Source organism: Anomaloglossus baeobatrachus, chromosome 2, assembly GCF_048569485.1.
Source record: "Anomaloglossus baeobatrachus isolate aAnoBae1 chromosome 2, aAnoBae1.hap1, whole genome shotgun sequence".
Lineage (NCBI taxonomy): Eukaryota > Metazoa > Chordata > Amphibia > Anura > Aromobatidae > Anomaloglossus > Anomaloglossus baeobatrachus.
Genome location: NC_134354.1, coordinates 731,816,946 through 731,830,720, shown reverse-complemented (window position 1 = coordinate 731,830,720; position 13,775 = coordinate 731,816,946). Strand labels below are relative to the sequence as shown.

The 13,775-nt window shown below is 43.0% G+C and overlaps 1 protein-coding gene across 1 annotated transcript in view; it reads right to left on the bottom strand.

The window, feature by feature from the left end:
• Nucleotides 1–243: 243 nt before the first annotated feature.
• Nucleotides 244–13,775, bottom strand: part of ATP8A2 (ATPase phospholipid transporting 8A2) — a 1,156,459-nt gene continuing 1,142,927 nt past the window's right edge. The window contains exons 36-37 of the mRNA XM_075337374.1: nucleotides 9,791–9,882; nucleotides 244–5,576 (exon numbers count right to left, since the gene is read on the bottom strand). Of these exons, the coding sequence (XP_075193489.1) occupies nucleotides 5,479–5,576; nucleotides 9,791–9,882 (190 nt within the window). The 3' untranslated portion in view covers nucleotides 244–5,478. The remainder of the gene's footprint in view (nucleotides 5,577–9,790; nucleotides 9,883–13,775) is intronic.

Genomic DNA, 13,775 nt, shown 5'->3' with positions numbered 1-13,775 from the left:
CCGACTCCCGTAAGTGACCTGTTTATGGTTGGCTGCATGTGGATGGAGACCCAAACTGCCCAATTAGTGACTTCTATTGGGATTCAGGTCAACCAAAACTTTATCTAAAATCCGGCTGAACCCGCCGAACCGAACTTCCACGGATCCACTCATCTCTAGTAGTGTCCATTGACTTTTTAATAATTTTAGGAACCTCTAGTTCCTTTCAGCTCACAAGAAACATCAGCAACTTCATAAGCAATTTTTTGTTTTTATTTTTGAAACGCTAAATACATTTTTGCAAAACCAAATGTAAACCAAAATATATATATTCCAGAAATAAATATAACACCACATGTCATAAATATAGAGGAAATGTCCACTTAGACTGCAGGTAACACAATGTGATAGGTCCAGTAAGTCCCATTTGAAGACTGATAAGCACGCGTGGCCATTTATTGTTTATTGGTTTTCCATTCTTTCTCTGTGATATGATTGAGCAAAAAGAACCTTATATTTACTAAAAGAGTGAAGCAGAGATGTAGACATTATTAGGAGCTGGCTGCCAAGTTTCCAATTAATTGCCAGCTCCAAGATTACATATGATACTCGCAAGCTTTGTAGTCAAGCAATTAGCCAAAAACTGGCAGATAAATAGCACCAATACATATGTATTAAGTGCTGTATAAAGCCACAAACAGGTAATTTTATTGGTGTACACAAGGTCTTAAAATGTCCTAATTATTGCCTGACAGTTGTAAAGGCAAGCCCTGAAATAAATGTTAACCCACATAATGTGTCAATGCCGTGATGCAATGATATAATACAAACTATTGGAGTTGAGCCAATCGATTTGTCGTACTCTGGCCACTGGAAGGGGTCTCTGCGAATCTCTTACTTTGCAGGATCCCTGGTGTGGCTATTGATGAGCTAGGCTGGTTCAACGTCATCAAGCTGCGCCGGGAATCCCGAAAGGTAAGACATTCTTTAGCCTCTTATCCTTCGGCAAAAGGCTACTCACCCGGTGGCTGATGAACTGGAGTCCTGCCAATCGATCCGCTCATCTGTAAACTTAATACATTCCCTGTCAAAATGCAGTCTCTGGCAAATCATTTGACAAAGCTATGTATATAGAGTTCTAGCGCAGTTTGCGTGGAAGACTATATGACACAAAAATTGGCTTAATAGCGCTAGATAGAGAAGCCTCCACTGAATGCGTCAGCCCAAATACTGTAGAAATAAAAGTAAAATAGCTGAACACTCTACAACTTCACCTTTGCTGAAATCTTCTTTAAAACAATGAAAGGAAAAATTACACAGACATGTATCCATACCCACAGTACCAAGTGTAGAATTCCACCTACAAGACAAGTAGACGGATGTGTCTCCATTGTTGTGAGTACATTTGGACTAGGTTCCAGTTTGGGGCTCCCTCTTGTGGTCAGTGCTGGTAGTGAAGTTTGCTTGCTGAATAGAAACCAGACAGCTGGGGATGATTGGCAATCAGGTTCTTCTGACTGGGCCTAAAAAACTGAGTAGTGTTCTCTTGTTCCTGGCCGGTGCTCAATGTTGTTTCCTGTGTGCTAAAGACATTCTGAAGCCAGCCCTTTCTTCTGTGTCTACTAGAACTCCTTTCACATAAGTTGGTCCTTGTATCTCTGCTGGTGGTTCCACCTTTTTGTTGTTTTTCTTTACGTTTACGTACTAAGGCTTATTCCTAATTTGCCTGTGTAAAATTCTGGGTGGAGTTGGATCATTCCCTGCTATGTATTTTGTTTTGTCATGCTTGGTACTAATTTCAGTCCCTCCACTATATTAGTGTCTTGTTTGGATTCCAGTAACACCAGAGTACTGATATAGTGGGGGAGAGTCCATTTGGGCTCAGTATTTTTCCATATCAGGCGTGTTGGTTCTTTTTCTAGGGTATTGCATGACTGCAGACAGTGCTCTTTTCTGTCCTTTCCTATTTAGATAGTTTGAGCCTCATCTTTGCTGTATCTGTTTTCTACCTGTGTATTGTGTTTTCCAACATCACCGTAAACTTTATATGTTGGGGGCTATCTATATCTTTGGGGACTGCTCCGAGGCAGATTAGCCTTTCCTGTATTTCTCTCTGTATGAATAATTAGTTCTCCGGCTATTTCGAGGCGACTAGGTTATCGTAGGCACGTCCCACATTGCTGGAACTTTGCTTGCACGTATTTCTAAAATAAAACATCAAATCTCAGAAAAAAAGCTATGCTTGTATTCAGTATCCTATAGCCAATACAGCAATGGCTTTACTTTATATATGCAAATTCTGTTGGATGGTTCCCTTTAATGCAACATAATACATACTCACCTTCCCAGATAACGGTGTTTGATGGATATTGGATTAACAGCATTCGTGTGACATTGTATGTAAAGTGAACACTGCAGCCTATCAGAGGCCACTGATGGGCTGCAGTGCTCACACTTTCCTTAGACAGAATTGTTTCAGCGGCACCGGTCTGGGAGATGAGTGTATGGTGTTTTCATTTTATACAGTATTTGGCACTGTTGCATTTAAGAAGTGGTTATCCAATTAGTGGAAGTCCTTTGAGCATAGTCATCTGTACTGTCCATCAGTAAGTCAACAAAACCACAACTGAACAGCATAGAGGTAAACTAGATCCGCCTCATTGCTCCTGGTCTTACGGTCATGAGGTCGAGTCAAAGGTCCATGAACAGTGGTCCTTCAGATGTCAGGATTGGCTCTTAACCTTATATTGTCTTGCAGGGGGAAACTGCAATTCCTTATGTCCTAATATCACTTACCGCCTTCTTGGGAGGAGACCACCCTCTGAACTGGAATGTGGCCCTATCAAAGGTCCCTACCATGCCCTTACTGCCCAGCATAACATCTCAAAATTAATGTTTCTGTCCATGTGATGGACTCATCAGGCACCTTTAAAAAAAAATGGCAAAGGGTCAGAAAATAAGATGGATATAGTCTGACAACTACTGACAACATAACAAGATAGGAAAAATAGCTGCATGTCATTGGATGTTTCTCCTCTTTTAATGAGACACATGCGTCTACTAGTTTTGCAGATTCAATTCTACACACATCCGATATGGATACATGTCTGTCCATCTTGCGGCTTCATTGTTTTTACTGGAGATTTGACTAAAGGTTACATTTTAGAGCATTCAGTCATTCTTTCATGGTATAGATGATCATATACAATCAAAAATCCTCCCTATAACTTTCGAAAACCAGAACTGGAGGACTATATTGTCATGTATTATAAATGTTAAGATGCGATCTTCTGAACTTACCCAATTTATGGCTTTCAAAATCATCAATGGACAGGCTCTTTTTATCAAACTTCATATTTGTGGCAATTTTAGTGGCAAACTACTCAAAATCTAAGGAGCTAGATCCCTAAGGGTCAATTCATGGATAAAGCATAACTTTCAATATAGGTAGAAACAAACTTAATGGAGTCATCAGTTGGTATGTCAGAACTGAGACTTCTGAGTCTGGGTTCTACTTGAATCCATAATATGACATGAATCCACAATGAGAACACAGCTTAGACTTAGGGCTCGTGCACATGGGCGTACAGATCGCACATGTGCGATCTGATTTTTTATCGGATAGTGCAATGACCCATGTTATTCTATGAGGCAGTGAAGATAAAAAAACTGTAAAAAAACAGACAGCACACAGATGACAAGTGAGAAAAAAATTGACCCACTTTTTTGGATGAAAATCGTACCGATTTTTTATACTGTGATCTTAGCCTAAGAGTGCATTTACACTCCGCATTCATTGAGCAAAGGCTGGCATTGTTCTCCGTAATGCATGACCTGTTTACATAGAACAAAGTGCTGCCAAGAACGATAATCTTTTGGGCAAACCAAAAAATCATTTCACCTGACGAATGAGAGCTTTTTTGTTCGTCAGGTGATTGGCAGCCTCAAGCATGATTATTGTGAAATAAACGATCCTAGGAACAATTGTGCACTGTAAATGTACTTTACATTAGCTGTAATGGTCTAAAGTAGGGCTTTATGGCTAAAAATATAAATAGTCAAAATTTTAGAATGAAGGCGCTCAAAAAGTTCCTGAATGGGACCAATCAAAATAATTTAACAAAACATGGTTTTGCCGTAATGTAAGAGATTAGGTGCTATAGAGGACTGTGTGGAGGTTGTTTTACAGTCCTAAAAATGAGGAAGATATAAACGTGTGTTAGGACATTCACAAATTCACATGTCCAAAATATACGGCCTGAATACGGACTGTGATGTCTGGACCAACTGCAGGTCTACTGACCCCAAATTAATAGTCTCATAAGCAGATAGGAGGCTGTTGTGTTTGGATCAGGAGACCTGCGGTCTGTCTAGAGATCAACCATGAATCGCAGTTCTGTGATTTATTAGTCCATATAAGTAAATCTTCAACTAGTGCTGTTCGAAAAATGGCACCTATTTATGGCCCAATGTTCATAGTTGACAATCAAGCAAAACTTAGCCTTCTTTTGCTTTCCTTGAATTTGGCAACCAATCCATTCCCTCCTGGATGTTGTGATCCAACCGTCAATTCTTCTTGGCCCCAGACATGTGCCTTTGGGGGAAAGTCAAGAAACCCTTCAATGGATGAAATTAATGGGTTTGGTTGAACTTAGATGGATGAAATTAATGGGTTTGGTTGTATATGGTTTCCTTACAAGACACGTTGGCCACCAGATGACAGCTACTTCTGATGGCCTACAGTTACCTAATATATATATAGCTAGCTTTTGATGAATAGTTCATGACTCCATCTAATGGGAAAATGTGACACCAAGTTTTGAGCTTTTCTGTTGAAGGAAACAAGACTATCAACTTCAAAGATTTATTGTGATTTTTTTCATACTAGATCAAGCTTTGTGTCTAATTTTGCCCATTTGCTACCATTCTTGGTAAACTTCCATTTAGTGTTTTGGGTTAAGGGTCTGATCTTAAGAGTTGGTGGCCTAGTGGACCTATTTAGATGCACAGTTTTGGAAAGATGGTATAGATCATTCCTAAAACCTCTTTTAAATGCGTATATTGCATTTCTTCTTCTAACACAAACTTCTCAATCCACAGTGTTCCCTTGAAGAATGGCCCCTAACTGCAGAATTCCATGGTGGAAGCTATGTAGAAACGTGGCTGCTAGACAGGTACGTAATTGCATTAGAAAAAACAAAAGGTCAGAAGCAGAACACAGCAAAATAATCATTTTTAACAGGCTGCGCCCTAGCAAAAAAGTACACATATTAACCACCTAGCTCCCAGACAGACCTGTACTGCATAGTTTAATTGAAATCTCATGCAGGTCCTGCTGGTGGAAAATAAAAATAAAAGTTAAGAAATTTATTGGCAAAGGCCACAGAAATGGATTTCCCAGTTTTTGGCTGCTGCGGCCAAACTTAGTGAATTATCTGTTAACAGTAGGCGTATTGTCCAAAGCTCATTATTTCGGCCACCAGTCACTGAGGTCTTTTGTTATTCTATCCCGCTTCTCTGTTTTGTTGTGTCATAGGATCGGACAACTTGAGACTGGGAAACAACGCCGTGTTCTTCTTGAGAAAATGCAAAGCCGTCTGAAAAGAAAAAAGGAATTGAGAAAGCGGGGAAGAATATTTCAAGAATAGCACATTGTAACAAAAGAGAGAAACATATGATATAACCGAGGAGCGAGACACTAGAAGTAGATTTTTAAGAGTTGGATCTACGCAATGTTGACGGAGAACAATGGAGAAATCGACTAAAACAAAAAAGGTGGTGGGAGACAAGTTTGTTGGCCGTTCTGATGGGATGTATCACCAATCTCATGTGTATGGACCTGATAGATGTCAAGGAAATAAAAAAGCCATCAAGTGGCCCAAGGCGTGTCTGAGTGACACAATGGGGGAGATCGAGGCTTATAGCATCTGCAAGATGGATGACGAGTCAGGCCAGTTGGATTTTAACCTCTAGAACTCGTTCTTCTCGAAAAGATATGAGGTGGTATATTTGCCGGCTGATTATTTTCCACCCCTGATGAAGCATGGGGGGAATGTTGGAGAAGGTAACATTGGGTAGCGATGTTATGTATATAACAGAAGCTGGAACAATGAATATGGGAATATAAACATGCATTACTGCTATGAAAACCTGTAAAAATTGAAATACTTCGCACACAAACATGGACAGTTTTATGTGAGCCCAACAGCCAACAGCAAGGCGACCTCTTTTGTTGGGTCCCTATCAAACTAATGACTCTCTTTGGGTTAAAAAAACCCTACAATTTATGGGCAGACAGGAACCTGCAATTGGAGAATTGATATTTTTACTTGTTTTTTTTTCATAGCACATGCATGTCTATATTCCCATATTAATTGTCCCACATATCTTAGCACTACAGAGTGCAACTGTCTCCTTTTTGTTACGATGTTTAATGTTCAGTTTGAACCTGTTCAAATTAGAAAGGTAGGATGTGCCATAAGTCTTTTTCTTAGATTACAGGGTTATGCCTTCAGATTGAGCACTCCTGCTCTTCAGCCTCAGGTGATTTTTATTGTTTATTTGCAGGTTCCTGACCGCCCATAAATTGTAGGTTAGCCCAAAGAGAGGCATTAGTTTCATAGAGACCCAACAAAAGAGGTCGCCTTGTTGTGGCTGTTGGGCTTACATAAAACTGGCCATTTTTGTGTGCTAAGTATTTCAATTTTTACATGCTTTTCATAGCAGTAATGCATGTCTATATTCCTATATTCATTGTTACACATATCTTAGCACTGCAGAGTGCAACTGTCTCTTCTTTCTTATTATGTTTAATGTTCAGTTTGCACCTGTTCACATTAGAAAGGTAGGATGTGCCATCAGTTTTTTTCCTCATATAACAGAAGTGGATTCCCATGACATCCTTTTCGGTTTCCAACCTACTATCTGTTCCTGTCATGGCCCTGTGATATACCCCTTCATATTCATACTATAGGAAAAACATATGTCTTACAGCTGTTAGTGACTGTCACATAAGACATGATCCCCTTCCAGGAATTCTTACAGGGGTTTGAAGCCTCACAAAGATCCCATCATGTGCAGTTTGATGAATACCATACTCAAATTATCTGAGGGTCTAGTGAAGTCTGTAGTAACAAGTAAATTGGGATTATATACCATGATTTATGAATTATTAGCTAATTAACAGTTTACCAAGCAAACTATAATCGAAACAAGAGCCTCAACGTCTTCCTCCCACACTAAATAGATATATTACTATCCACATGACCATTGACAAGAAATGATGCCACAATCCATCAGGATAGGGATATGGGTATGACAGAAGATGGCCTCACCGTTCACAACAACAGAAGGCCCAAAGCCCTCAAGTTAGACTGAGCGGAAGAGTGCATACTGAGCCATCACTACATTCCTTTTTGTAGGCCAAAAGCAGCGGCTATATTAGTTTTCCCATAATGAGCTTGTTGAGACTAATTCCCTCTATTCATATTGGGGTATATGAGGTCCTACTATTGACAAACATGGAGCAGACAGAATTGGACTAGTTGGGATTGACGACTAACTTTAAATTTAAAGGGATTGTCCGGTCATCTGATAAAGGTCTACTGTGACGCTACGTGACTGCAGACGTCTGAAGCGTCCCAGTATATAGCGCACATGTTGGTCGGGATTCACTGGTATTGCCGATGAGAGCAAGCATGTGATGTGTACACAGGCAGTCATGTGCCGACTAGATGTGCTCGGCTTCATTCAATGCACACATGTCTAGTCACAATGTGACTGGAAGACTGTAAATCGCACACGCGGCCACGTGACCACCTGCTCACATCGGCAAAACTGGAGAATCCCGACAACATTTGCACCCCATCGTGATGGGATTCAGAAGTATGTAATCACATATAGTGACAGTAGACTTTTATCAAAAGACCAAACAACCCCTTTAATTGCACTCTAAACTTAACAGATGTGACCCCATTGGAAGAGTAAAGTAGTACATAGCTGGCACAAGAAATTACATAAAGAAATAACTTATTTTACATCTAACTATTAAGAAAAAAGTGCAATTTTTCCACCATGCTTATCCACAGAGGTTGTTCACTTTGCCCAGATCCGGTAAAGTGACTACTACTGCAGGTGGCGTATGGTTAGTGTTTGACAATATGCTATGGACGAGGACATTATCATTATTCATGTTAGTGGATCATTTTAACAAATAAACACCTCCATATGCTTTCCTCCATGTCTACAGCGTGTGTTCTCTGCTCTCCACGAGTCTTTAGATGCTTTACCTGTTGACTGTGACCTGTATACAACACCCTCCCCCTGACAATCTAATTTATAGGGGGAACTTTCTACTTTACCCCCACATTTGTTGTCTGAGGACATTTATGAGGCCAATAAACATTGTTTTGTGTATACAGTACAATGTTACAGGGGTTGTCCACTACTAGGACAACTCCTTCTGATTCCACATATTTCCACCAGGTAAAATAATAAAGCCTATACTCACCTCCCGTACTGGCACCCTTCTAGCGGTGTTCGGGCTTGCGGTATCGGGACTCACATGGGGTTGTGACATCATGTGAGCCCTGTGTCCAATCAGTGCCGGCTTCTCTCTCCCTGCCCTTGGACCAAACAAGTTAATCAACAGGATGTGAGTTTGAAGTCCGAAGGCGGGGAGAAGGAAGTCGGCACTGATTGGACCTGCGTCCAATCAGTGCCGACTTCCTTCTCCCCGCCTTCGGACCAAACAAACAATCAACAGGAAGTGAGTTCAGCTGCTGAACTCACTTCCTGTTGATTAACTTGTTTGGTCCAAAGGCAGGGAGAGAGAAACCGGGGCTCACGTGGGGTTGTGACATCACGTGAGCCCTGTGTCCAATCAGTGCCGGCTTCTCTCTCCCTGCCTTTGGACCAAACAAGTTAATCAACAGAAAGTGAGTTCGAAGTCCGAAGGAGGGGAGAAGGAAGTCGGCACTGATTGGACCTTGCGTCCAATCAGTGCCGACTTCCTTCTCCCCGCCTTCGGACCAAACAAACAATCAACAGGAAGTGAGTTCAGCCGCTGAACTCACTTCTTGTTGATTAACTTGTTTGGTCCAAAGGCAGGGAGAGAGAAGCCGGGGCTCACGTGGGGTTATGACATCACGTGAGCCCTGTGTCCAATCAGTGCCGGCTTCTCTCTCCCTGCCTTTGGACCAAACAAATTAATCAACAGGAAGTGAGTTCGGCGGCTGAACTCACTTCCTGTTGATTGTTCATTTGGTCCGAAGGCGGGGAGAATGAAGTCAGCACTGATTGGACACAGGGCTCACGTGATGTCACAACCCCACATGAGCCCCGTCACCTCCAGCCTGGACACCGCTAGAAGGGTGCCAGTACAGGAGGTGAGTATAGGCTTTATGTCCTAGTAGTGGACAACCCCTTTAAGAAAAGAGGCTGCAGAATTATTATTATATACTGTATGTACATATATATATATATATATATATAATCTCGAGAAGTGCAGACAGCTCCTCTTAGCGTAATTTTAGGGTAAAATTCTGATTGACTCACCTGTATCTAGTATTACCCTTGCAGAATAGGAAGCAGAATGCATTTATCTGTTATCAGGCACGAGGAAACAGGCATTACCTTTCTAACAAAGCTTACCTTTAGCCTGAGGTCAGATAGAGATCACAATGCAAATTCAAGTCTCCGAGCTAAAGCTTCCTCTGGTATCAACTCAACCTGATGCGCAGTTTAATTAAAATCAAATCCCCACCTGCCTACAGGAAGCAGCCGGCCATATTATTTACGCTCGCATACTTACATGATACACTTTGCTGGACGGAATTAGCACGAAACAAGCTTGGAGGGGTTTTTCTGCCAAGTCTCTTCAACAAGTGGTCACGTTCATTCAAGCTGCAATGAGATCAAATAAACATTACTTTCAATGCATGTCAGCCCGGCCGGAAACAGCTGCCGCTTCACATTTGAAACGGTCTCTTCTTACCAGACGACAAGCTTTTTGGCAAACAAGGGGAGCACTTTTCTTATCAATGATGTAGAAAACTAATACTAGGAGTAAAGAAGGAACTGATGCATCCGCGTCTCCTGTGTTCTTGGCTTAAAATTTTTAGGGAGTTCATAAAAGGATTAATCACAAAGCATGACATTATCTCCTATCATTAGGGTATAACATACTACATGCTCCACCTCCGCTCCATTCATTGTCTATGGGACTACCAAGAAAGCTGAATGCTGATCTTCGTAGTCCAATAGACAGTGCATGAAGCAGAGGTCAAGCGTGCACACCTCCGCTCCATTCATTGTCTATGGAACTACAAAGAATGCAAAATACTGCTATATGCAGTCCTATAGACAGCGCATGAAGCAAAGGTTCAGCATGCGCATGTTCACACCATTCATTGTCTATGGGACTATAGAAGAAAGCTGAATGGTGCCATACGCAGTCCTATAGACAGTGCATGAAGCAGAGGACAAAGCGCATGTCACAGGTGTGTCACGCTTGACAGACAGTCCTCTAGTTTCTGGCTGTAGAAGTTCGCAGTGTTTGGCTACACAAGCTGCTCTCTGACTTTCCCTTTTTTCCTGCTTGGGGTTTATTCCTTTCTCTTTAGGACCATGCAGATTTCCTTACCTTTTCAGCTGATAATCTTCAGCACGATTCTTTGCGTCTTTAAATGCCCTCATTCCCCCTTACTCTGTGCTGGTGATAGGTCTAATACCCTTATCAAGTCTTCAGTGCAAGCAGTCGACTTGTATTTATCTGGAGAAACTTTGTTGTTGTGGCAGTTCCTCTCCCTGAGTCATCGAGAGATAAGTTACTTTCCCCTGTGTGTTATTCCCTGCATGTTCTTTAGAGCTTAGTGGGGTTGACTAAGTGCTCATACCATCCGTTCCCTACCTAGGACCTATTTCAGGGTTAGCCAGGGTAAGGTATCTGGCTCGGCGCACAGGTGCAGAACCTATCTAGGGTGGTGAGGGAAGCCGTCTCTCCTTTCCCTAGACACAGGGTTTCCCTTCCCTTTCGCTTGGTACTTCCTTGTACCTAGCGTGTCAGCACACATCTGCTCCATTCATTATCCATGGGACTACAAAGAAAGCTAAATGCTGCTCTGCACAGTTCTATAGACAGTAAATGAAGCAGAAGTCAAGCATGCACACCTCCGCTCCATTCATTGTCTATGTGACTACAGACAAAAGCTGAATGCTGCTCTGCGCAGTCCTAAAGACAGTGCATGAAGCAGAGGTCGAACATGCACACCTCCGCTGCATTCATTGTCCATGGCACTGCTGAAAAAAGCTGAAGGCTGCTCTACACATTCCTATAGATAGTAAATGAAGCAGAAGTCGAGCATGCGCACTTCCACTCTGTTGAAGACATGGCTAAGCAGAGCTTGGTCCTCAGGTTCCAGGTGCCTGACATCATGATAAGGCTGTGCACACAATTTATCCAATGTCATACTATGGCGCAGTGGCGGCCAGTGTTTTTTTCTCATGCCGATCCGGCATGATAAAATAATCACTGCATGCTGTGATTGGCAGTGTATGTCAAATTTCGCACACCCAATGAAGTCTAAAGCGGCCTTTACACGCTGCGACATCGCTAATGCGAACTCGTTGGGGTCACGGAATTCGTGACGCACATCCGGCCGCATTAGCGATGCCGTTGCGTGTAACACCGATAAGCGATTTTGCATCATTGCAAAAACGTGCAAAATCGCTAATCGGCGACACGGGGGTCCATTCTCAAATCTCGTTACTGCAGCAGTAACGAGGTTGTTCCTCGTTCCTGCGGCAGCACACATCGCTGCGTGTGACGCCGCAGGAACGAGGAAGCTCTCCTTACCTGCCTCCCGGCCGCTATGAGGAAGGAAGGAGGTGGACGGGATGTTACGTCCCGCTCAGCTCCGCCCCTCTGCTGCTATTGGGCGGCGGTTCAGTGACGTCGCTGTGACGCCGCACGGACCGCCCCCTTAGAAAGGAGGCGGTTCGCCCGTCACAGCGACGTCGCCGGACAGGTATGTATGTGTGACCGGTCTGGGCGATGTTGTGCGGCACGGGCAGCGATTTGCCCGTGTCGCGCAACAGATGGGGGCGGCTACCCACACTAGCGATATCGGGACCGATATCGCAGTGTGTAAAGTAGCCTTAAGCTTGCATGCAAGCATTGGAAGACATCTGGGATTTTCACCAAGACAGGCAATAGAGAAGATGGAGAAATTAATTTTCCCATCTGCTTTGCACCTGTGATCCGATTGTCTTACATACGAGAGAATCAGATCACAGAAAACTGACAATTGGCTCAAACACTAGGTATTATTAGGGACTGTATCCATTGGCTCCTATCACATTATTTATATATTTTACTAATATTTTATCAAAAAGCCAGTATACAAAAGAAATCAGTGGCTGTTGGGGTATTTTTTGTTTCCTCACAACCTTTTCTTCCAATAAAGTGGTTCTGCCCATGGTTGACTGACAGCTCCAAACAGGGAGGTTTCCCAAAGTCAGGCTTTGCCCCATTCAAGGCTTCACAGCATTTGTGCACCAACATTTCCCTCTACCAAAGGATCAGGGTCACCAGGAACCAATCTTTAAGGAGTGTGTTTCCTAGATGGAAAAGTTAGAAAAAGACGCCAAGTCAGGTGACCACTGTAGCAGAGTTACCAAATATAAAAGCTAGGCCGGCGGTGGGAAGGCAAAGTAGGCGCTAAGATCATCAGGAGAACAGATGTGTGAACAGCAGAGCAGGATCGTGTCATCTGTAAGGAAAACATCTGGAAGAGCACTCAGCCCAGAGGAACCTGAAGACCGAATATTGTCACCAGAGGAATCTGAAGACCAAACATCATCGACAAAGGAACCCAAAGATCGACCACAGTCACTGGATGAGAATCACTCTACGTGGTCAAGCAATGAAGATTGGACATCGAGAACCAAAGACTGAGAAACGGACATTTGTTCCGGAGCCGCATTCAAGTGAGCCGAGCAGTTACTTGCCACTTAGCGTACAGTACAGAACGAGAATAGCTTCTTAACAGAGCTAACTCTTTGTGTAGCCATGTCTAATGAACCGCTGACATAGTGGATCTATAAAAGCTCATGTTTTCTTGTTTATTGCATATTGTAACCCTAGTAGGGTGACCCCAATACACCCCTGACTGAAGGACCAGGGTTGGGTTATTGCTGAGTTTATTTGAAATAATCTTCAGTGATTGCACATAGGTGATCAGTTGAGTGTAACTGTGAAACGTGCCAAATGTCATTTAATTTCTTTTGCTTTGCATTTCTTCATTGTCTGTGACTTACCCATCCCTCTCCATCTCTCGGTTCCCGCCAAAGAAAAAGACATTGAAGTCACCACTGAGTCGTCCTCACTGCTTGTTGCATCCCGACTTCTGTGTAACACTAAGGGGTACTTTGCACGCTGCGACATCGCTACTGCGATATCGTCTGGGTCAAATCGAAGGTGACACACATTCGGCGCTGGTAACGACGTCGCAACGTGTAAAGCCTAGATGTGCCGATAAACGATCACAAAAGCGTCGAAAATCGGTGATCTGTGTAGTGTCAGTTATTTTCATAATGTCGCACCAATAGGAGATACGATGTTGTTCCTCGTTCCTGCGGCAGTACACATCGCTGTGTGTGAAGCCGCAGGAGCGAGGAACATCTCCTTACCTGCCTCCACCCCCTATGCAGAGGAAGGAGGTGGGCGGGATGTTTACGTTCCGCTCATCTCCGCCCCTCCGCTTCTATTGGCCGCCTGCCGTGTGACGTCGCTCCTT